This window comes from Erpetoichthys calabaricus, chromosome 12 (genome assembly GCF_900747795.2).
Source record: "Erpetoichthys calabaricus chromosome 12, fErpCal1.3, whole genome shotgun sequence".
Lineage (NCBI taxonomy): Eukaryota > Metazoa > Chordata > Cladistia > Polypteriformes > Polypteridae > Erpetoichthys > Erpetoichthys calabaricus.
This window is the reverse complement of record NC_041405.2, coordinates 158279857-158304930: the sequence shown is the minus strand read 5'-3', so window position 1 is coordinate 158304930 and position 25074 is coordinate 158279857. Positions and strand designations below refer to the sequence as shown.

Here is a 25074-nt window from a genome sequence, read left to right as displayed (position 1 = left end):
TTTTTCAAAAGTTTAAACTGTGCTCCATGACAAGACAGAGATGACAGTTCTGTCTCACAATTAAAAGAATGCAAACATATCTTCCTCTTCAAAGGAGTGCGCGTCAGGAGCAGAGTCTGTCAGAAAGACAGAGGAAAGCAAACAAATCAATAGGGCTGTTTGGCTTTTAAGTATGCGAAGCACCGCGGCACAAAGCTGTTGAAGGCGGCAGCTCACACCCCCTCCGTCAGGAGCAGAGAAAGAGAGAGAGAGAGAGAGAAACAAAACAGTGAAAAATCAATACGTGCCCTTCGAGCTTTTAAGTATGCGAAGCACTGTGCAGCATGTCGCTTCAGGAAGCAGCTGCACAGAAGATAGCAACGTGAAGATAATCTTTCAGCATTTTTAGACGAGCGTCCGTATCGTCTAGGTGTGCAAACAGCCCCCGTGCTCACACCCCCTACGTCAGGATCAGAGAAAGTCAGCGCAAGAGAGAGAGAAAGAGAAAAGTAAGCTGGGTAGCTTCTCAGCCATCTGCCAATAGTGTCCCTTGTATGAAATCAACTGGGCAAACCAACTGAGGAAGCATGTACCAGAAATTAAAAGACCCATTGTCCTCAGAAATCCGCGAACCAGCAAAAAATCCGCGATATATATTTAAATATGCTTACATATAAAATCCGCGATAGAGTGAAGCCGCGAAAGGCGAAGCGCGATATAGCGAGGGATCACTGTAATAAAATATTTACCAAAATGTCAGGGATGTACTCACCCACTGTAATTAACTTGGAAACTGTGAAGCCATGCAGCTCAAGTCTGGGGGTCTTTCACCTCTATAAGTAAAGGGGGCATCCAGTAGATCAGCAGTTTTCTAGTATATAGAAAACGTAGGTGCCCACTGTACCGTTACCTTGCTAAGCCTTGCGCCAAGTTTGGTTGGAACTGAAAAACAGACAATAAATAAAAAGGCAGTATGTGCCAGCAATGGAAATCCATACTTTTGAGTTCATGCGTTAGCAGCAATCGGTTTGTGCCCAGGCTCAGGAATAATTCAACTTAACTATGTCGCTAAAATCGGATGCCATTCTACCGGCCCGATACCAGCTTCTGCTATGCCCATCCACTGGCCTCCAAAGTGCCTGCAGTCACAATGGCTTTAAAGTTGACTTGGGACACTATGGAGCCATGGTGCTCGAGTCTGGGGTGTTTCCCACTTGTTAGTGAAGAGGGCATCCAGCAGATCAGCAATCTATACACTGTACATCGGTGCCCACTGTGGCATTGCCTTATTAAACCCAGGGTCACATGGTTACGGAAAAACAAGAAACAATACATAAAAATCCATTGTTTTCCTCCACGCCTTAGTAGCATTCGTTTTATGACAAGACTCGGGAATAACAAGAACACTAAAAGGAGACGCCACTCTGCCATCCTGCTACCAGCTTTTGCTATGCCCACCCACTGTCCACCAAAGTTCCCACAGTCACAATGACTTGGGACACTGTTAAGCCATGCAGCTCAAGTCTGAGGGGTTTTCCACCTGTTAGTGAAGGGGGCATCCAGCAATCTATACACTGTATGTCGGTGCCCACTGTGGCATTTCCTTGCTAAGTCCCACACTGCATTAGGATGGAACTGAAAAACAGAAACACGTAAAAAACAAAAGTATGTGCCTACAATGCAAATCCATTCTTTCAATTCATCTGTTAGCAGCAATCAGTTTGTGACAAGACTCGGGGATAATTCAAATAACGACCAAGGCTAAAAGCTGATGCCATTCTACCGTCCCTGTACGAGCTTTTCCTATGCCCACTCACTGGCCTCTCCTGCGCCCACAGTTAGGGTGGCTTTATAATTAACTTGGAAACTGTGAAGCCATCAAGGTGACATCTGGGGGTCTTTAACCTCCACAAGTAAAGGGGGCATCCAGTAGATCAGAAGTTTTCTAGTATATACTGTGGGTTGAAAAAGTATTCGACCCCAGCTGGAAAGCCACCGTATTTCTATCTTACATCATTACAGCCTATAAAAATCACACATGCAGAGTATCACAGTGAACTTTTATTTCTCTGTGTCCATATTTTGATACATTTAGAGCTCGGTGAACTAAACAAATACAAATTGACAATCATGTTGTGAAAAATGCTGTTGAAAAAGTAATGGACCCCTTCACATGACACCCAGTCAATACATGGCAGCAGTGCCAATCACTTTGGATAGCCATCTACAAGCTTAGCACACCTGGATGGAGGCCATTTCCCCCCCATTCTTCCTTGCAGAACTGCTCGAACTGGGCAAAGTTTGAAGACTTTCGTTTGTGCAATCTTGAGATCACGCCACAAGTTTTCAAATTGGATTCAGATTCGGACTCTGGCTATAAACCTGGATCTTCTTTTTGTCAAACCCTGCTTTGGTTACTTCTGCACAGTGTTTCGGGTCATTGTCCTCCTGAAAGTGGTAGCGTCGTCCGAGTCCCAATTTCATGGCTGACATTTTGAAGGTTTTCTTCCAAAATCTGGATCTACTTCTTACTATCCATTCTTCCTTCAATACGGAAAAGGGACCCAGTGCCTGCCAAAGCATGATGACCCCCACCCAACCACGCTTTATGGTAGGTATGGTGTTTGCTGGATCATTGGCAGTCGCTTCTATCCGCCAGACAGACAAAACGCCTTTGTGCTGAGGCCAAAAAGTTCAATTTTGGTCTCATCAGACCCAAGTGCAGGACTCTTGTCAAGATGTCTGTTAGCAAATTCTAAATCGAGCTTTCAGATGACATTTTTTTTTTAGTGGTGTCTTTTTTTTCGGCAACTCTGCCATGCAGCCCCCTCTCATACCTTTGATATTGTAGTCTTGTGCACATCCACTCCAGCTGCAGAGAGTCACCTTATAAGGCGAGTTTATACTTTACGTTCACAACGCGGACGTGCCCGCATCATGGCCTGCCACGCGTCCCCAGCGTTCATTTGTTGCGTCCTCTGAGCAGGTCCTCAGAAATTAACGCGGACGCGCGCGCGCGAGTTGCAGTACCAGCAAAAAGTCGGGGGGCGCAGTGTGCTAAAAGTTGGAATGTGACGTCAGAGTCTCCGTTTACTATCGACACGTGACAGAAAGCTGCTTTGCGGATCCTACGAGATCGGTGTGCGCGCTTCGATGTTTGATAAATGGTTCGATGTGGTGAAGCAAATTACCGACATACAGATGTATTCGTGGTGCTTTTATATTCAAGCGTTGCATATTCCTCAACGTAATGACACGATACGTTTTAAAAGTCTCACATGCTGTCTGTTTTTCTAGGGCTTCCTCTGGTCCTGACAGCAGTGGATCACCACACTGCGCACATTAAATGTCTGATATTCCAGCTCTCTGTACATTTAGAATCCTTAGATTTATAATTGATATCACGTTCATGATGAAAAGCATTACATTATGTATGTTACATTTTACAGATAAATCGGTAATTTCGTTTAAATAATGAATACTGTTGCTTACTTCCACCTACGTAATATTAATCGCATTCGCCCCTCCCTCACTCCTCATACCACTGCCATTCTTGTTCACAGTCTTGTCACTTCTCGGCTGGACTACTGCAATTCACTCCTCTTTGGTCTCCCTAATAAATCCATCCATCCATTGTCCAACCCGCTGAATCCGAACACAGGGTCACGGGGGTCTGCTGGAGCCAATCCCAGCCAACACAGGGCACAAGACAGGAACCAATCCTGGGCAGGGTGCCAACCCACCGCAGCCCTAATAAATCTCTTCATAAATTTCAGCTAGTCCAGAATTCTGCAGCACGTATCATCACTCGAACCTCATCTATTCACCATATCACTCCGGTCTTGCAGCAGCTTCATTGGCTCCCGATCAAGTTTCGTATTTATTTTAAGATTCTGCTATTAACATTTAAGGCCATCCATAACCTCACCCCTCCATATCTGTCTGACCTTCTTCATGTTGCCATTCCATCCCGTAACCTAAGATCCTCTTCCTCCACCCATCTGACCGTCCCTCCCACCCGTCTAACCACCATGGGGAGCAGAGCTTTCAGCCGTTCTGCTCCCAAGCTCTGGAATTCATTACCTGCGGAGCTCCAAAACATCCATCCATCCATTATCCAACCCGCTGAATCCGAACACAAGGTCACGGGGTCTGCTGGAGCCAATCCCAGCCAACACAGGGCACAAGGCAGGAAACAAACCCCGAGCAGGGCACCAGCCCACCGCATTCAAAGAAAAATATTACAGGAAATTTAAACCTTGTCTAGAGGGTCAAATACTTTTAAAAACCACTGTATACGTAGGTGCCCACTGTGGCATTACCTGGCTAAGCCTCGGGCCACGTTTGGTTGGAATTGAAAAACGGAAACAATAAATAAAAAGGCGGTATGTGCCAGCAATGCAAATCCATTCTTTTGAGTTCATGTGTTAGCAGCAATCAGTTTGTGCCCAGGCTCAGGAATAATTCAACTAACAATGGCACTAAAATCTGATGCCATTCTACAATCCCTACACCAGCTCTTGCTCTGCCCACTCACTGGCCTCCTCAATGCCCACCATCAAGATGGCTTTATAAATAACCTAAGATACTGTGGAGCCAATGCATCTCAAGTCTTTGGGTCTTTCACCTGTAAGTAAAAGGGGGCATCCAGAAGATTAGCAATTTATATACGTAGTCGTCCACTGTGGCACTGCCATTGCAATGTGCCCTGTGGTGGGCTGGCGCCCTGCCCGGGGTTTGTTCCTGCCTTGTGCCCTGTGTTGGCTGGGATTGGTTCCAGCAGACCCCCCGTGACCCTGTAGTTAGGTTATAGCGGGTTGGATAATGGATGTATACATAGGTGCCCACTGTGGCATTACCTGGCTAAGCCTCGGGCCACGTTTGGTTGGAATTGAAAAACGGAAACAATAAATAAAAAGGCGGTATGTGCCAGCAATGCAAATCCATTTTTTTGAGTTAATGCGTTAGCAGCAATCAATTTGTGCCCAGGCTCAGGAATAATTCAACTAACAATGACACTAAAATCTGATGCCATTCTACAATCCCTACACCAGCTCTTGCTATGCCCACTCACTGGCCCCCTCAATGCCCACCATCAGGATGACTTTATAATTAACTTAAGACACTGTGGAGCCAATGCAGCTCAAGTCTGTAGGTCTTTCACCTTTTAGTAAAAGGGGGCATCCAGAAGATTAGCAATTTATATACGTAGTTGTCCACTGTGGCACTGCCCTTGTGATGCCCCACACCACATTAGGTTTTTAACTCCATCCATCCATCCATCATTCAACCCACTACATCCTAACTACAGGGTCACTGGGGTCTGCTGGAGCCAATCCCAGCCAACACAGGGTGCAAGGCAGAAAACAAACCCTGGGCAGGGCAGGGTGCCACACACCCACACACCAAGCACACACCAGGGACAATTTAGAATCGCCAATGCACCTAACCTGCATGTCTTTGGACTGTGGGAGGAAACCCACGCAGACACGGGGAGAACATGCAAACTCCACGCAAGGTGGACCCGGGAAGTGAACTCGGGTCTCCTAACTGCAAGGTAGCAGCGCTACCCACTGTGCCACCGTGCCGCCCCAGTTTTTAACTCAATAAATAAAAAGACTGTTATGTGCCAACAATGCAAATCTGTGTTAGCAGCATTCAGGAATGATTAAAATAACAGTGACGCTAAAATCTGATGCCATTCTACTGTTCCCATACCAGCTTTTGCTATGCCCACTCACTGGCCTTTCCAATGCCCACAATCAGAATGGCTTTATAATTAACTTGGACACCATGAAGCCATCAAGGTCAAGTCTTCCTTGTAAGCTGACTGGGTCATCCAGCAGATCAGCAAACTTAACGTTTGGGGGCCCACTGTGGAGTTGCTCTTGTGATGCCCCACACCACATTGGGTTGGAACTGAAAAACAAGAACAATAAAAAAAATGATTGATATTTGACCCAATGTGCCAACAATGCAAATCCATTCCTTGAGTTCATGTGGTAGCAGAATTCAGTTTGTGCCCAGGCTCAGGAATAATTCAAATAACAGTGACGCTAAAATTCGATGCCATTCTACCATCCCCATACTAGCTTCTGCTATGCCCACTCACTGGCCTCTTCAATGCCCGCAGTCAGGGTGGCTTTACGATTGCCCTTTGGACAATGAGAAGCCATGCAGCTGAAGTCTGGGTGGGTAGGTGGGGAGGGGTTCCCCTGTAAGTGAAAGGGGCATCCAGCACCTCAGCAGTCTATATCTACAGTATATTTATATGTGTGTGTATATATATATATATATGTAGGTGCCCATTGTGGCATTGCCCTTGCTATGTTCCGCGCCACATTAGGATGGAACTGACAAACGGAAACAATAAATAAAAAGACCGCAGGTGTCAACAATGCAAATACTTTCTTTCAATTCACGTGGTAGCGGCATTCAGCTTACAAATAACTATGACACTAAAATCTGATGCCATTCTACTGCCATGGCTTTCCTTAAGCCCAGTCACTGGTCTCCCCAATGCCCTCAGTCAGGATGGCTTTACGATTGACTTGGACACCATGAAGCCATCAAGATCAAGTCTGGGGGTCTCTTCCTTGCAGCTGAATGGGGCATCCAGCAGATCGGCAGTGTATACATGTAGGTGCCCACTGTGGCATCGCCCTTGCTAAGCCCCACACCACATTAGGCTGGAACTGAATAAATAAAAAATTTTTATGTGCCAACAATGCAAATCCATCCATTCAGTTTGTACCCAGGCTCAGGAATAATTCAACTAACAATGACGCCAAAATCTGATGCCAGCTTTTGCAATGCCCACTCATTGGCCTCCCTCCTTGATGCCCACAGTCAGGATGGCTTTACGATTGACTTGGACACCATGAAGGTCAAGTCTGGGGGTCTCTTCCTTGCAGCTGAATGGGGTATCCAGCAGATCGGCAGTGTATACATGTAGGTGCCCACTGTGGCGTCGCCCTTGCTAAGCCCCACACCACATTAGGCTGGAACTGAATAAATAAAAAGTTCTTATGTGCCAACAATGCAAATCCATCCATTCAGTTTGTGCCCAGGCTCAGGAATATTTCAACTAACAATGACGCCAAAATCCGATGCCAGCTTTTGCTATGCCCACTCATTGGCCTCCCTCCTTGATGCCCACAGTCAGGATGGCTTTACAATTGACTTGGACACTGGGTTAGCCATGGAGCTCAAGTCCGGGGGTCTCTTCTTAGCACGTGGAATGGGCATCCAGCAGATCAGCAGTCTATATATACACGTGGGTGCCCGCGGTGGCATTGCCTTGTTAAGCCTGCCGCCACATTAGGGTTGAAACTAAAAAACAGAGCATATGTGCCAACAATACAAAGGCGTGTTAGCAGAATTGGGTCTTTTCTTTTCTGTTACCATGTAAAAAGAGAAGAGTGCGTTGACCTGGCATCCTGCGGAGTAAACGGGAGCGCTCACCCCCTTCATAACATCATCAATTAACAGCACTGACCACCAGGGGGCAGCGTTTGTCCAAGACAACACTCAACCGGAACAGGAAAAGTCCAGACTCTGAGAACGTAGTGGTTTGGGGTCTGTCCTCCATTTCAATCGTCGTTCACATTCTCGTCCGTTTTAGCAGGGGGTCCTCAGATGCCCCCAAGGCAGAGAGGGATGAGCCCCCCACCCCTCACTTCACTCCTGCTGACGCTCAAAATAGTCGCAGAGGAGAGAGCGCACCGCCTCGCCCTCCGGGTCGTCCAGGGCCGTCGGCACGATGTCCGAGGGCTGCGGGAAGTCGGGCTGGTTGATGGCCTCCAGCCAGTCCTCATTGAACGAGTCGCTGTGCACCTCACACACGTTGTGGAGGATGCAGCAGGCAAGGATCATGGTGGGCACTAGGTCCAGACTGCAGTCGTTGCGTTTGTGCAGGCACTGCCAGCGGGCCTTGAGGCGCAGGAAGGCGTTCTCGATGACGCTGCGGGCTCGGTTCAGCCTGTAGTTGAACTTCAGCTGCCTGGCCGTCAGGTCTTTGGACTCTGGGTAGGGCTTGAGCAGCCAGCTTTGAAGGGGATAGGCCGCATCGCCCAGGAGGACGTACTTGAGAGGCTTGCCCGTAAACTCCTTGGGCGGGTCCGGAAAGAGGCCGCCCTCCGTGGCGGTGCCCCAGAGGGTAGAGTTCTGCAGGATGGTGACATCCTCGGTGCTACCTGGGAAGCCGGCACAGACGTCCCAGAACTGGCCCAAGCCGTTGACGACCCCCTGGAGCACCACGGAATGCCAGCACTTGTTGTTCCAGTAGTCGACCGTGTACTGCGGCGGGGCGATGATGGAGATGTGCAGACTATCGATGGCTCCCACGCAGTGAGGGAAACCCCAGCGGGTGTTGAAGAGGCGCACCATGTCCTCCAGCTCGTGCTCGTTGGGCTGCTGCAGGTACAGAGGCTTCAAGAGGGACACGATGGCGTGGCACACATCCCGCACGCACTTGCACACCGTCGAGCGACCCACCCCGAACAGGACGCTGATGGTGCGGTACTCGACGTTGGTGGCCAGCCGCCACAGGGCCACGGCCACGCGCTTCTCCAGGGGCAGGGCGAGGCGGAAGTGAGTGTCCTGCCGGGCGAGTTTGGGCTTCAGCTTGTTGCAGATAAAGAAGAAGGTGTCCTTGGACATGCGGAACTTCTCCAGCCAGTCCCGGGGTTGGAACTCGTTCATCACCACTCTCTCCCACCAGTCTGTGCTCTGGATGTTGGTCCAGGCCCTGGTCCGGAAGCAACAGGTGCAGCGGCTGCTGCGGGCAATCAGCATCTAAAAAAAAAAAAAAAAAAAAAAAAAGACGACATTTACAATTAAGGACACCCCAGGGACACTCAGTTAAGAGGTTAACAACCTGCACCGGGAAGTTAGAGGAACCGCAGATCACTAATGAAGGCCGTCGTCATCAAACATATTGACAATCTCATCGTATCGTCATTCATTATACACACGAGCTTCTCCAAATATGGGGCTGTGAGCTCCAGAACCGTCCGGCCACCCCGGGCGACATGCCTGTCCACTGTGAGACACACTCAGGAATGTCAATCTACAGAGCTGTGAAAAGGTTTTTGACCCCCTTTTCATACCTTCTGCTTAATAAAAGGACAAGAGTCTGGGTGTCCATCTGGTTGCTATCTCTGTCATCCCAACAGAATCACAAAAATCTTTAGTCGTAAAAGGCACTGCATTTTTCTTTCCAACAGATGGTGCACCACAAACTTGCATTTTAATTTATCGTTCCAACAGATGCCACATCAGAAAACACTTATACAGTAGTAATAAAATGCACTGTTTGTCATTCCAACAGATGGCACATCAGAAACACTTGTAGTAAAAAATGCATTACATTTTTCTTTCCAACAGATGGCACATCACAAACTAAAAAATGCATTGCAGTTTCCTTTCCAACAGATGGCACATCAGAAACGTTGTAGAAATAAAGTGCATTGTGTTTGTCATTCCAATAGATGGCACATCACAAACAATTGCAGTAAAAAAAATGCATTGTATTTTTCATTACAACAGATGGCGCATCACAAACATTTATAGCAGGGCTGGGCAAAGTCAGGGAAGGCAGCTGATTTAAGACTGAAATAAGCAATTAAGGGTGGGGAATCTTAACACGCGAGACCACTAAAATGAAGCATCAAAATGTCACTTAAGCAAAAAGTGTTTCATTAGCAATAATTGACTGCTCATTAAGAAACTAGGCTGGAACAAAAACCTACAGCCACTGTGGCTCTCCAGAATTGATATTAACCACCCCTGATTTATATTAATACTGTAAAGTGCATTGCATTTGTCATTCCAACAGACGGCACATCACAAACACTGGTAGTAAACAATGCATTGCATTTTTCTTTTTAACAGATGGCACATCACAAACACTTATACTAATAAAGTGCATTGCATTTGTCATTCCAACAGATGGCACATCACAAACACTTGTACTAATAAAGTGCATTGCATTTGTCATTCCAACAGATGGCACATCACAAAGTAAAAAAATGTATTGCATTTGCCATTTCAACAGATGGCACATCACAAAAACTTGTAGTAATAAAGTACATTGTGTTTGTCATTCCAATAGATGGCACATCACAAACAATTGTAGTAAAAAAAATGCATTGTATTTTTCATTCAAAACAGATGGCGCATCACAAACAGTTATAGCAGGGCTGGGCAAAGTCGGGAAGGCAGCTGATTAAGACTGAAATAAGCAATTAAGGGTGGGGAATCTTAACAAGCGAGACCACTAAAATGAAGCATCAAAATGTCACTTGAGCAAAAAGTGTTTCATTAGCAATAATTGACTGCTCATTAAGAAACTAGGCTGGAACAAAAACCTACAGCCACTGTGGCCCTCCAGAATTGATATTAACCACCCCTGATTTATATTAATACTGTAAAGTGCATTGCATTTGTCATTCCAACAGATGGCACAAAACATATATTTGTAGTCATGCATTTTATTACTAGCCATGTTTGGAATGCCCCCTATGGTGGAATGGAAAATGCAGTGCATTTTATTACTAAAAATACTACAACCCACGGCACGGCATGCAAAATGATTTTCAATGGCACCCTGATTGAATTGAAATATAGTAGAAAATGATATTTTAATTACAGCACACACATTCGCGCCCTGACCTATGTTTTGTGTATGCGACTCGCATGTAATTGGAAAACGTGTTCAGTGCAGGCCGTGGTACATTCAAACAAACCTCTCGTTATTATTAAGTAATACACTGCCCTAAAATGAAACATGATGTTTCGCTCTTTTCAAGATTCTTGGATGAATGAATATGACATTGTACAAGGTGTGCATTATACTGTGAAAGTGCAGCGTGTCGTACATCAAGTGTACAAAGACGACATTATCAAACTAAATACCAGTCCACGTTTAAAAACTCTGATGAGAAAAGTAAAGCATTAAAAGAAGTTGTCCAACGCCTGAACATTCAGAAGCCTGCATGAAGCTAAAAATGATCAATTACACCCCTGATATTGAGCAAAGAGCTACAGGTGCAAGGTTCACATTAATTGATTAATAGCTCTGATTAATAATAAAGAATGATTACTCATATTAGAATCCTTGATAACATTTTCTTATTCAAACTATGTATTTTGTATTGAAAAAAAAATGTAATTTATAATTTGTAATACAATTTTTAATCAATGTGTTTTTTGAAAATTAAAATTTAACAAAACATTCTTTACACATATGATCCTATGTATTTTAAAATATTGAATGACCAATAATATAAGATCCGGTTATAATGGGCTTCAAAAGTATGCCCATTATAACTGGACCATTTTTGATGCAATATATATATAAAAAAAATTGGTAGAATTATGTCGCCACGCGAACATTGTAACACAGGTTTGGCATGACTCTGCTGAAAGGTAGCCGACCCCTGCACTACAACATACATTCCAACAGGTGGTGCACTGCAAGTGTTGATGCTAAGGTCTGCACTGATGACTTACAATTCAACCCCTCATAGACGGCATGAAAGAGAATTTAACTACTTGCAAGCTATTAAGTGTTAAAAGCTGTTTTGCTATAACGGTAGGTTATTCATACAGGCGTCTGTCATAAGACAGGCTGCAGTAAGCTGACATATCACAACTTCCTTCTTTACAAATGCATCGGTGCTAGGATATACAGTGCATCCAGAAAGTATTCCCAGCGCATCACTTTTTCCACATTTTGTTATGTTACAGCCTTATTTCAAAATGGATTAAATTCATTTTTTTCCTCAGAATTCTACACACAACACCCCATAATGACAACGTGATAAAAGTTTACTTGAGGTTTTTGCAAATTTATTAAAAACAAAAAAAACTGAGAAATCCCATGTCCATAAGTATTCACAGCCTTTGCTTAATACTTTGTCGATGCCCCTTTGGCAGCAATTACGGCCTCAAGTCTTGTTGAATATGATGCCACAAGCTTGGCACACCTATCCTTGGCCGGTTTCGCCCATTCTTCTTTGCAGCACCTCTCAAGCTCCATCAGGTTGGATGGGAAGCGTCGGTGCACAGCCATTTTAAGATCTCTCCAGAGATGTTCAATCAGATTCAAGTCTGGGCTCTGGCTGGGCCACTCAAGGACATTCACAGAGTTGTCCTGAAGCCACTCCTTTGATATCTTGGCTGTGTGCTTAGGGTCGTTGTCCTGCTGAAAGATGAACCGTCGCCCCAGTCTGAGGTCAAGAAGCGCTCTGGAGCAGGTTTTCATCCAGGCTGTCTCTGTACATTGCTGCAGTCATCTTTCCCTTTATCCTAACTAGTCTCCCAGTTCTCCACAACATGATGCTGCCACCACCATGCTTTACTGTAGAGATGGTATTGGCCTGGTGATGAGCGGTGCCTGGTTTCCTCCAAACGTGACGCCTGGCATTCACACCAAAGAGTTCAATCTTTGTCTCATCAGACCAGAGAATTTTCTTTCTCATGGTCTGAGAGTCCTTCAGGTGCCTTTTGGCAAACTCCAGGCGGGCTGCCATGTGCCTTTTACTAAGAAGTGGCTTCCATCTGGCCACTTTACCATACAGGCCTGATTGTTGGATTGCTGCAGAGATGGTTGTCCTTCTGGAAGGTTCTCCTCTCGTCACAGAGGACCTCTGGAGCTCTGACAGAGTGACCATCGGGTTCTTGGTCACTTCCCTGACTAAGGCCCTTCTCCCCCGATCGCTCAGTTTAGATGGCCGGCCAGCTCTAGGAAGAGTCCTGGTGGTTTTGAAGTTCTTCCACTTACGGATGATGGAGGCCACTGTGCTCATTGGGACCTTCAAAGCAGCAGACATTTTTCTGTAACCTTCCCCAGATTTGTGCCTCGAGACAATCCTGTCTCGGAGGTCTACAGACAATTCCTTTGACTTCATGCTTGGTTTGTGCTCTGACATGAACTGTCAACTGTGGGACCTTCTATAGGCAGGTGTGTGCCTTTCCAAATCATGTCCAGTCAACTGAATTTACCACAGGTGGACTCCAATGAAGCTGCAGAAACATCTCAAGGATGATCAGGGGAAACAGAATGCACCTGAGCTCAATTTGGAGCTTCATGGCAAAGGCTGTGAATACTTATGTACATGGGATTTCTCAATTTTTTATTTTTAATAAATTTTCAAAAACCTCAAGTAAACTTTTTTCACGTTGTCATTATGGGGTGTTGTGTGTAGAATTCTGAGGAAAAAAATGAATTTAATCCATTTTGAAATAAGGCTGTAACATAACAAAATGTGGAAAAAGTGATGCGCTGGGAATACTTTCCGGTTGCACTGTGTGTATATATATATATATATATATATATATATATATATATATATATATATATATATATATATATACACACACACAATAGATAGATAGAGATATACAGATGTACAGAGTGTATATCTGTCATGGACAGACAGGATGGACACCATTTCTTTGCCTTGTTGTGAAGCCAATTTAGTGGATGGTGATGGAAAAGCACAGCATTCTGTATCTCAGCCAGGAAGCTGGCATGGAGGGTGACTGGCACAGAGGGTCCTAGCTAGCAAGGAATGGAAATCCCTTACCTGGCTGGGACTCCAGAAGAAATAATGGACAGTGGCAGATTGCTTCCCAAGCTCATGTCGTTCCCCCATACACTAAGATGGCATGCATCCCTTCTGGCACGCCCCTGTCTGGATGCCCCCAGTTTTATTGGGCTGCCTTGTTGGGTTCCATGGATGCCACCTGGAGGAGAAGGCGTACCGGAGAAGACCCTCGGCACATGATGATGTCTGTGAATGGCAGACTTCAAGCAGTCATTGCATGCTGGGATATGTGACAAACTCATAAATATCAGGTCAGGTTGGGGCACATGCACTGGTACAGCACATTGTTGCACCCACCACTTGACAAATCAGCTTGGGATCCTGGTTGGCAACCAGTGTTATGTGACCCAAATGTCTCTAAAGACCCCTTTAAAAATAATAATCTTATTCTTTTGGCTGCTTCCGTTAGGGGTCACCACAGCAGATCATCTTCTGCCATATTTTCCTGTCCTCGTCATCTTGCTCTGTCACCCCCATCACCTGCATGTCCTCTCTCACCACATCCATAAACCTTCTCTTAGGCCTTCCTCTTTTCCTCTTGCCTGGCAGCTCTATCCTTAGTACCCTTCTCTCATTATACCCCTCACCTTTCCTCTGCACATGTCCAAACCAACGCAATCTCGCCTCTCTGACTTTGTCTCCCAACCGTCCAACTTGAGCTGACCCTCTGATGTCCTCATTTCTAATCCTGTCCATCCTCGTCACACCCAGTGCAAATCTTAGCATCTTTAACTCTGTCACCTCCAGCTCTGTCTCCTGCTTTCTGGTCAAAGCCACCGTCTCCAGTCCATATAACATAGCTGGTCTCACTACCGTCCTGTAGACCTTCCCTTTCACTCTTGCTGATACCCGTCTGTCACAAATCACTCCTGACACTCTTCTCCACCCACTCCACACTGCCTGCACTCTCTTTTTCACTTCTCTTCCACAATCCCCATTACTCTGTACTGTTGATCCCAAGTATTTAAACTCATCCACCTTCGCCAACTCTACTCCCCTCATCCTCACCATTCCACTGATCTCCCTCTCATTCACACACATGTATTCTGTCTTGGTGGTCCTACTGACCTTCATTCCTCTCCTCTCATATCTCCACCTCTCCAGGGTCTCCTCAACCTGCTCCCTACTCTCGCTACAGATCACAATGTCATCAGCAAACATCAGAGTCCACGAGGACTCCTGTCTAATCTTGTCTGTCAACCTGTCCATCACCATTGCAAATAAGAAAGGACTCAGAGCCGATCCCTGATGTAATCCCACCTCCGTCACTCCTACCACAGACCACACCACAGTCACACTTCCCTCGTACATATACTGTACAACTCTCACGTACCTCTCTGCCACTCCCCACTTCCTCATACAATACCACAGCTCCTCTCGAGGCCCCCTGTCATCTGCTTTCTCCAAGTCCACAAAGACACAATGCAACTCCTTCTGGCCTTCTCCCTACTTCTCCATCAACATCCTCAGAGCAAACATCAGACCTGTGGTGCTGTTTCTTGGCATGAAACCATCCTGCTGCTCACTAATCATCACCTCACTTCTTAACTGAGCTTCCGCTACTCTTTCCCATAACTTCATGCTGTGGCTCATCAATTTTATCCCCTGTAGTTACTGCAGTCCTGCACATCCCCCTTATACTTCCTTAATAATAAATAATAATAATAATCTTCTTATATAATACACTACCGTGGCTGTCCGTTTGTCTGTCCAGGATTTTAACTCACCCGTAGCTTGTAAACCGTTTGACCGATTGACCTGAAATTTAGTACACATATACTACGTGACGTCTACTGTCTGCTTTCAGGGTGATGATTGACCTCCAAGGTCATTCCTCTTTTTATTTTCATTTTATTTTACTGTAGAGTCAACTCTCGGTGCAGGGTGGCTGTGTGGCGCATGCGTTCTCATCCCTACCACCTTCGTCGTCACTTCCCCTCCCTCTTCATATCTTAAATCATTCTTGAGGCAGATTAAAGACTTAAGAGCCAGCTTAAGTGAAAAAATTAAAGAAAACATACTAAATAATTGCAGCACAAACACTGACGTAATCAGTTTTAAGGAGAAAAGATGCTGATGGAAGAAGAGAAGAAGCAGGCCGCTAGGGTGGAGAGAAGAAGAGCTGATCAGGAAGGAACAAGCGTATCAAACTCTGAGCAAAGAAATGATAAAACGTACAGAGAAAGAACTAGGAACGCACAAGTCAAGTGGATTCACTGCACGTTATCGTGAGGTGCGCCATTACTGGTCATTAAATACTTAATAATTTTCTGTTTAGCAGAAATAATTCAGTGATTGATTTCTAATACCAAACAGGGTAACACTTTAGCTTAGGTTACGGCACAAATGCATTATTCACTCTTATATAATAAAACCTTAATGAAGGCCTCTTGTGGGGTTAATGACACTCACAGAGCAGCAGTAAAGGAGGAGGATTAGTAAAGCGTCATCAGCGCAATGGGTCCGATCTGTTTCTAACCCCCTTAATCCTGACCAGGGTCACGGGGGTGTGGGGGGAGTGCCGGAGACCATCCCAGCTAGCATAAGGGGCAAGGCAGGAACAAACCCTGGACAGGGCACCAGTCCATCACAGGGTGAGCACACACACACATTAGAACAGTCTAGATGAGAACAGGCCATTCACCCTAACAAAGCTCGCCAGTCCTCTCCACTTACTGCTTCCAAAAAAACATCAAGTCGAGTTTTGAAAGTCCCTAAAGTCTTACTGTCAACCACACTACTTGGTCGCTTATTCCGATCGTTCTTTGTGTAAAGAAAAACTTCCTAATGTTTGTCTCAAATTTACCCTTCACAAGTTTCCAACTGTGTCCCCGTGTTCTTGATGAACTCATTTTAAAGTCACCGTCTCGATCCTCTGGACTAATTCCCTTCATCATTTTAAACACTTCACTCAGGTCTCCTCTTCATCTCCTTAAGGCTCAGCTCTTTTAATCTTTCCTCATAACTCATCCCCTGTAGCCCTGAATCAGCCCAGTTGCTCTTCTCTGGACCTTCTCTAGTGCTGCTATGTCCTTTTTGTAGCCTGGAGACCCAAACTGCACACAGGACTCCAGATGAGGCCTCACCAGTGTGTTATAAAGCTTGAGCAGAACCTCCTGTGACTTGTACTCCACACATCAAGGCGCTATATAACCTGACATTCTGTTAGCCTTCTTAATGGCTTCAGAACACTGTCTGGCAGTCGATAGCTTAGAGTCCACTATGACTCCTAAATCCTTCTCATAAGGTGGACTCTCGATTTTCAGACTTCTCATTGTGTATTCAAACCTAACATTTTTACTTCCTATGTGTAATTCTTTACATTAACTGACATTAAATTTCATCTGCCACAGATCTGCCCAAGCCTGTCTGCTATCCAAGTCCTTCTGTGATGATATAACGGATTAAAAATTATCTGCTAATCCACCTATCTTGGTATCATCTACAGACTTAACCAGCTTGTTCCTTATATTCCTATCTAAATCATTTATAGATATTAAAAATAGCAGCAGCCCCCGCACTGCCCCCTGCTGGTCACCACTCTTAACATCGGCCAGTTCTGATGAGGTCCCTCCCACTCTCATCACCCTCTTCTTTCTGTGTCTGAGCCACCCACACCTTGAACTGCCACTTCTTTTAGTTTGATGCCCACCCTCTCATGTGGCACCTCATCAAATGTTTTCTGAAAGTCCTCATCAATAATCTCATCTGCTCCACTCTGGTCATCTCCTTTTGTTGCCTCCTCATAGAATTCCAGCCTGTTAGTAAAACACGACCTCCCTCTTCTGACCCCACGCTGACTGTTCCTAATAACTGCTGTCCTTGCCAGGTGTTGCTCAATCTTATCCTTAATAATTCCTTCCATTAATTTCCCTGTGATGCATGTTAAGCTTACTGGCCTATAGTTGCTTGATCTGCCCTGTCACCCTTTTTATATAATGGGATGATATTTGACATTTTCCAGTCCTTCAGAAATCACACAGAGGTTATGAGCACACGCTGACACAGTGCACTGCTGCACCTACCACATGACATACAATACAATACAATTTATTTGTTGTAGAGCCCAAAATCACAAAAGAAGTGCCACAATGGGCTTTAACATGCCCTCCCTCTTGACAGCCCCCCAGCCTTTACTCTCTAAGAAGATAAGGAAAAACTCTCAAATAAAGGGAAAAAATGGAAGAAACCTTGGGAAGAGACCCCTTTCCAGGTAGGTTGGGTGTGCAGTGGGAGTCAAAACGAAGGGGAGGTCAATAAAACACAATACACAGAACAGAACACAAGTCATCCTCAATACAATATAATAGTAAAAAACAGATTAGGACCCAAGTGTAGCCATGCGACAGGTGACACATCGGCACCACACTAGTTTAGATGGAATGGAACCAGTGGGAGTTTTTTTTATGGTGGCTGGAGTGATGTTCCAGTTTAGCTGCTCATCTGTCGGCTCGTTCCACATCTCCTTTCTGTTTGGCTGCCATTTAATGAAGAAACGAGTCAATTCAGAGGACGGAATCCTTAAAAACAGGGCCATTAAAATGAAGGGAAAAGAAGTTAAGTAGCAGTGAAAACTGGTCACCGATTAAGAAAAGGGTGAGAATGAAAACCTGCAGCCACTGTGGCCCTCCAGGCCCGGATTTGGCCACCCCCTGTTCTAAACGTGTGGCTCTGCACATACCACTGAGCACGTGAAGGCCCGGTTTGAAACTGTGAGCCCTCCATGGCTTACCTACGGCAAGGCAGGTCACTAACTGAGATTAATCTGGAGTGAGAGGGACAAGAAACAGTCAGAAAATACCAATTCAATTCAGCTGGTGGGGGTTTACAAAGACCTCCGATATGCTATGCATTATTTGGTACTTGTGTACTAAACGGACGGCATGACAAAGGAAAACAGAAGTGTTTTAACGAATTCATAACATTTATTGGGATAAAAAAAAAGAGAAATTTAAAGAAATTGGAATATTATAGAAATTCATACATTCATCCATCTATCCATTATCCAACCCGCTATATCCTAACTACAGGGTCTACGGGAGCCAATCCCAGCCAGTACAGGGCACAAGGCAGGTAACAAACCCCGGGCAGGGCGCTAGCCCACCGCAGATCAATAAAAAGTATTATTATTATTAACCCTTGTGTTTTGTGGGGGGACCCCCAGGAGGCAGGGCCACCATGACATCACCATTCCTGACACATGCACACACACTAGGGACAATTTAGGATCGCCAATGCACCTAACCTGCATGTCTGTGGACTGTGGGAGGAAACCCACGCAGACACGGGGAGAACATGCAAACTCCACACAGGGAGGACCTGGGAAGCGAACCCGGGTCTACTTACTGCGAGGCAGCAGTGCTACCACTGTGCCACCGTGCTGCCATCTCACTATTGTTTGGCTGCTAATTAAGGAAAAAGAAGCAATTATTGGGTCAGGGTCTTCAATAGCAAGTCAATTAAAACAAATTCAAAAGAAGTTAATTAGTAGCAAAATCACTGGTCAACAAGCATTTTGCTACTGGGAATCATTCACCTTTACTTTAACAGGTTTCACTTGCTGACTCCAAATCTGAAAACTGTTTTCGTCCAGCACGTCCCACGTTTTAGTTATGATGTTCCAGGACTGGACAGTAAAGGCAGATAACCATCCATCCATCCGCTATTCAACCCGCTATATCCTAACTACAGGGTCACAGGGGTCTGCTGGAGCCAATCCCAGCCAGCACAGGGCGCAAGGCAGGAAACAAACCCCGGGCAGAGCGCCAGCCCACCGCAGGGCACACACACACCAAGCACACACTAGGGACAATTTTGGATCGCCAATGCACCTCACCTGCATGTCTTTAGACTGTGGGAGGAAACCCACGCAGACACGGGGAGAACATGCAAACCCGGGTCTCCTAACTGCGAGGCAGCAGCGCTACCCACTGCGCCACCGTGCCGCCCTACGTTCAATTGCAACGTATTATGAAGTTATTATACAGGTTGCCCACAAAAACACTCCTTGATTTTAAATGGTTACAAAATCAAAACTAATTGGAATATGTTTATAAATAAGATGACAGCAAATACATCAACTCAAAACATTTCTTCTTTTCCACAACTTACTGAGGTAGGTGACTACCTTTTTCAACAAGATGGGGCACCACCGCACTGGCATCTTGCTGTCCGTAATTTTCTCAATGAGCACCTGCCAAACAGATCGCTTGGTCGCGCTGGACAAAATGACCAAGTGTTTCTCAAGTGCCCCCCCCCCCCGCCCCAAGGATCACCGGACATTACTATAAGTGACTTTTTCCTAGGCGGCATGGTGGTGCAGTGGGTAGCACTGCTGCCTCGCAGTAAGGAGACCTGGGTTCACCTCCCGGGTCCTCCCTGCGTGGAGTTTGCATGTTCTCCCCGTTTCTGCGTGGGTTTCCTCCCACAGTCCAAACACATGCAGGTTAGATGCATTGGCGATCCTAAATTGTCCCTAGTGTGTGCCCTGTGGTGGACGGGTGCCCTGCCCAGGATTTGTTCCTGCCTTGTGCCCTGTGCTGGCTGGGATTGGCTCCAGCAGACCCCTGTGACCCTGTAGTTAGGATATAGCGGGTTGGACAATGACTGACTGACTGATTGAGAAGGGGAGAGGAGTCAGGGGGACAGCTTTGAGAACCATCTGCAACACCAAGAAAATGATGATTGACTTTTTTCCCCCCCACAAAGTGCCATTATGACCGGCCACTAAATAGGGAGTGGATGTGGACCACTGCTACAAGTATTTCGGGGTCCTCCACATCAATAACATTTTGGACTGGCCTCGTACTGCAGAAGAACGATACAAGAAAGGTCAGAGGAGAAGACTCTCTTTTTTTTCTACGTTCCTTTAATGTCAGTAGTGACGACATCTTTCACATCTTCTAGAATGCTGTGATGGCCAGTGTGTGGTGTGCTGGGCTGTTGACATCACTTCAAGAGAGGCCCACCAAATGAACAAGCCAATGAAAAGAGCAGACTCGGTTATGAGGACACACTCTGGACGTCTTAGAGGAGGAGAGAATGAAGACAAAACTGAGTGCCATTATGAACAAAGCTGCACATCCTCTCTCCGACATACCAACACGGAGGACTTTCATCTAATTAATTTATTCTGAAATGTGTAGAGAAACCTTCATACTAACAGCAACACGCCTGTATAGCGCCTCATTAGAGCAGCCATGTCAGACATTTTCTTTCTTTTTCATTTTCTTCCTTTTCAGCACTGTGGTGTGAGTTTATCTCAGGGGTCTCCAACTCCAGTCCTTTAGGGCCCCAGTGGCTGCAGCTTTTCATTCTAACTCTTTTCTTAATTAGTGACCAGTTTTTGCTGCTAATTCACTCTTTCCCTTTATTTTTAATTGACTTTTCTTGAGACTCTGACCGCTGAATCGATTCTTTTTTCCTTAAACGGCACCCAAACATAAATTTGATGTGAAGTGAGCCAACAGACAACCAGCTAAGTTGGGGCCTAAAACACCAACCTTCATTCAATTTCTTAATTTGAAGCCAATTCTCGTTGCTAATTAAACCCGTTATTTAATTCCGTGGCATTTATTCTGCCATGGCAGACATTTCCAAAACTGTTCTTTTTGATGAGTGCGGTCAAAATATTTGTGGACCTGAGCAGATCAACATCACTGAGTCCTTCACCTTTCTTTATTTTCAGTTATTGTGTGATGGATGCGGGTTATCGTTTATGTGTTGGTTCATTTTGTGACTTAGTATTGTCTGGCTGCTAATTAAGGAAAAAGAAATAACTAAGGGGCCTGAGCCTTAAGTCATGCATCAATTAAAATTAAGGCAAAGAGCTAATTAGCAGCAAAATCTGGTCACTCATTAAGTAAAGGGTTAGAATGAAAACCTGCAGCCACAGTAGCTCTCCAGGACTGGAGCTGGAGACCACCGGTTTAGACCAGGGGTTGCCAAGTCTGGTCCTAGAGGACCACCGTGGCTGCAGGTTTTCATTCTAACCCTTTACTTAACTCTTTCAGGGCAGATGTCGACATTTGTCAGCAGGGAGGAGAGGAGAGCAGTAAGCAACTGCAAACGGTGACAAAGCCCGCCGTTATGTTTTAGTTCGACTCTCTTTGCTGGAAAGAAAATTAGCTTCATTGGTTTGACCGAGATTCCCTGCACTTGCAGGAGTAGTGAAGAGCAAACAACAATAAGAATGCCATCAACGTCCGATGAGAAATCGAAGCGAACGGACAAAGCAAACTACTCCGTGGACAATGTTTTTTGTACATTATCGCTGAACTGGACTCTGACCTGTCGGACTTCGATTCTGACGCAAGTGATCTGGATATGGAGATTCAAAAAAATGAAAGTGAGGTACCGGCATTAGGTGATTGATCCCCAGCTAATCACGTTTGTGTAGATGAAGACCGCCACTCATAGGGACACGAGGTACAAACTAGATTGAGTCGCGCTGTGACCGAGTCGCCTCCCTGTCCCCATCACACAAAGACAGCCTGCCACATGTTCCTGCCAGCCGTCATGCCACCCCACAAGCGTCTCGAGCCACAAGAGACTATGAACTGCCAGCCACAGCACCCAGCAACTGATATTTTAGGGTGATTTATGTGGGAGACCCTTGTTTTAGGTGCTTTACAAAAAACTGTGTGTCTTGGAAAAAATATTCAGCCCACAAAGAGTTTTTACTGCTAATTAAACTTCTTTTGAATTCATTTTAATTGACTTACTCTTCGAGACTCAGGCCCCTTAATTGTTTCTTTGTCCTTAATTAGCAGTCAAACAATAATGAGATGGCGGCACGGTGGCGCAGTTGGGAGACCTGGGGACCTGGGTTCGCTTCCCGGGTCCTCCCTGTGTGGAGTTTGCATGTTCTCCCCGTGTCTGCGTGGGTTTCCTCCCACAGTCCAAAGACATGCAGGTTAGGTGGATTGGTGATTCTAAATTGGCCCTAGTGTGTGCTTGGTGTGTGGGTGTGTTTGTGTGTGTCCTGCGGTGGGTTGGCACCCTGCCCGGGATTGGTTCCTGCCTTGTGCCCTGTGTTGGCTGGGATTGGCTCCAGCAGACCCCCGTGACCCTGTGTTCAGATTCAGCGGGTTGGAAAATGGATGGATGGACAATAATGAGATACAAAATGTGCCAAAACAACTGGTGTCCATCACACAACAACTGAAAAGAAAGAAAGGTGAAGGTCTCAGGAATGTCGATCAGCTCAGGTCCTCAAAACATTTTAACAGGGCAGCACTTTGAAAAAAGAAAATCATGTCTGCTAATGCACCACGAGAGCAGCAACAACAAGCCATGGAATTTAAGAATGGGTTTAATTAACGACAAGAATCGGTACCTCATTAAGCAGCTGGTTGGAGTTTGAGGCCTGGACTTAGTTGGTCTTCTCGGCAATCCTCCGAATACTGGTCCCAAATTATTTAACAACTGTTTTCCTATCGAGTGGACAATATTTAGGAGCGGGAGCAATAAGGTTAATTATAACCAGCTTACTTATTTAAAAATATCGGTTGCATCATGACATCTGACAAGATAATAATGATGATGTACTTCTGGCTGTATGACGTGAAGTCGAAGCATGTGATGTTGTTTGAGGGTCTGACCAGCTGGGACACCATAGTGAATTATAATAACTACTTTTACCACTAAGAGACGTTGCAGCTGTTGTGCTGGAATTAATACAAAATATTGGAAATACATCTTATTGTCTTGCAATAAATATTTTTTCGCGGCTTTCAGTGTAGTATTGTCCACACGATAGGAAAACAGTTGTTAAATAATTTGGGACCGGTATTCGGAGGATTGCCGTCTTCTCTTGGCTCCCTCACTTCACATTTCATTTCTGTTTGGTTGCCATTTAAGGAAAGAAATGAAGCAATTCAGAGGAACAAATCTTAAAAGAGAAGTCGATTAAAATGAATTCACAAGAAGTTAATTAGCAACACAAACGGGGCACTCATTTAAAAAAAGGGTTAGAATGAAAATCTGAATCCATGGTTTAGACCATAGTACGTATATACTTATCGATCTGCTCCTTTATGTATGTATGTATTTATTTATGTAATGAGCTTCTGTAAAAAGCCAAATCTCACCTATTCTCTTCTCTCCTGTTTTATCTAACGCAATGACTTTTATAGATAATTTATGAAGTTGTGTATTATTGTTTATCGTCTCTTTATATTATTCTTTAATGCACATCATCTTGAAGAGTAGCAACTGAACATCTCCCCTCATATTATACTGTGTGTATGATTGTATGTGACAAATACAATTTAATTTGATTTAAAACTCCACACAGCCTCCTAGAGCAGAGGCGCGGCAGCAACGCCGGCGGCCCCGCTCCTTTTGCAAACACACTCGTAGCTTTTGTGATTTAGAAGATTGTTGAAAGAGGAAAACCAGTATATGATCCCGAACGTCTAAAACAAGCGTTAACGTCACAGTAACAGAGTAACGGACACACACACACACACACCGACAATAAAAACAAGTCAAGCAGCGGACACCTGCGATCAACTCGGCAGGAGAAGCCAACGAGGGGGCCGTTAAGGTTTAGTTTTCGCCTTGATCTGCGCGAATCGTACGTGTCAAAGACCACCCCGTTATCGACAATCAGGAAAGAAAAAAAAAAACTAATCAATCAGCTGTGTACCATAAGCATTCGTCTCTGTCGCTGGAAAAAGTACTGCCGGTGCCGCACTCTCCTCTGGATTTCATTGCGTCTCTGGACGTTGGCGTTATTTATGTCGGTTCTTCTCTTCATCAGCATATAAAGTAGAAGAAACATCAAAGGGCGCAAAGCCTCTTCCCCAGCCATCTTAATAAATAATAATAATAATAATTTAAAAAAAAAAACTGCTTATAGTTTCATTCACTATACGGTCACTAGCGAATAGAACGGGCTTCAACCTGGAAGTTGATAAACACTGCGATGACGTAATAACAACTTCCAAGTTCACAGGGTAGGCGCGTAATATACCGTATTTGTTTTTTTTTATATAGGTCCTACTTTTCATAGATAGTATTTACATATAATTTGCATCTCAGTACCTAAAGATTTTCTGCATCGATCCGAACTATTTTTACATTTTCTTTTTGCCTCACTCTGCTTGATTGGCACTTGCTTAGCCAATCATTGGATGAAATGTGAGCTGGACCACGCCCACAGTTGGCATTTGTTTTCGGCGCCAGTGCGACTGGAGGTTCGCGCGCTTCTTTCTCATTTGGGATTTGAATGTTTACAATTGTAAAACGAATTGACAAATCCAACGCAAAACAGTTTGGTATTGCAGAGTGGGAAGCGGTGGGAGATAACGGAGGAGAACGTGGGGGTCCGACTGGCCGTTCAGCGGAGCTTTTTAATCGCGGATCTGTGGTTACAGAAAATACAATGCAACGATAACGGCACAGATTATTTACAAAGATAAAATATAGTTATCTATGGAGGGACACACAGACCTCTACAGGCTAGACAACGGTGGGC

At 45.1% G+C, this 25074-nt stretch overlaps 1 protein-coding gene across 5 annotated transcripts; it reads right to left on the bottom strand.

Annotated features, from left to right (window-relative positions):
• Positions 1-934: 934 nt before the first annotated feature.
• LOC114662893 (uncharacterized) lies at positions 935-24521 on the bottom strand. 5 transcript variants are annotated; one of them, XR_007936475.1, is made up of 4 exons: positions 24244-24521; positions 7163-8775; positions 6092-6134; positions 1785-1800 (listed from the first exon to the last, which is right to left on the bottom strand). XR_007936475.1 is itself a non-coding variant. In XM_028816612.2 (2 exons), exons 1-2 carry the CDS (start codon positions 24406-24408, stop codon positions 7660-7662), a joined length of 1281 nt encoding a protein of 426 aa, XP_028672445.1. In that variant the 5' UTR covers positions 24409-24521; the 3' UTR covers positions 6245-7659. The 5 variants fall into 5 exon arrangements, 1 of the variants encoding a protein (XP_028672445.1); XR_007936474.1 differs by lacking the exon at positions 1785-1800 and adding an exon at positions 4506-4520; XR_007936472.1 differs by lacking the exon at positions 1785-1800 and adding an exon at positions 5694-5724.
• Between the last annotated feature and the right edge of the window lie 553 nt (positions 24522-25074).

Bases quoted from the DNA above. Each gene is read 5' to 3' on its own strand.
- LOC114662893 (XM_028816612.2), bottom strand. From the start codon at position 24,408: ATGGCTGGGGAAGAGGCTTTGCGCCCTTTGATGTTTCTTCTACTTTAT. The intron at 8,776-24,243 runs GTACACAGCTGA...TTTTTTTTTTAG, and splicing joins GACAGAGACGAATGCTTATG to ATGCTGATTGCCCGCAGCAG.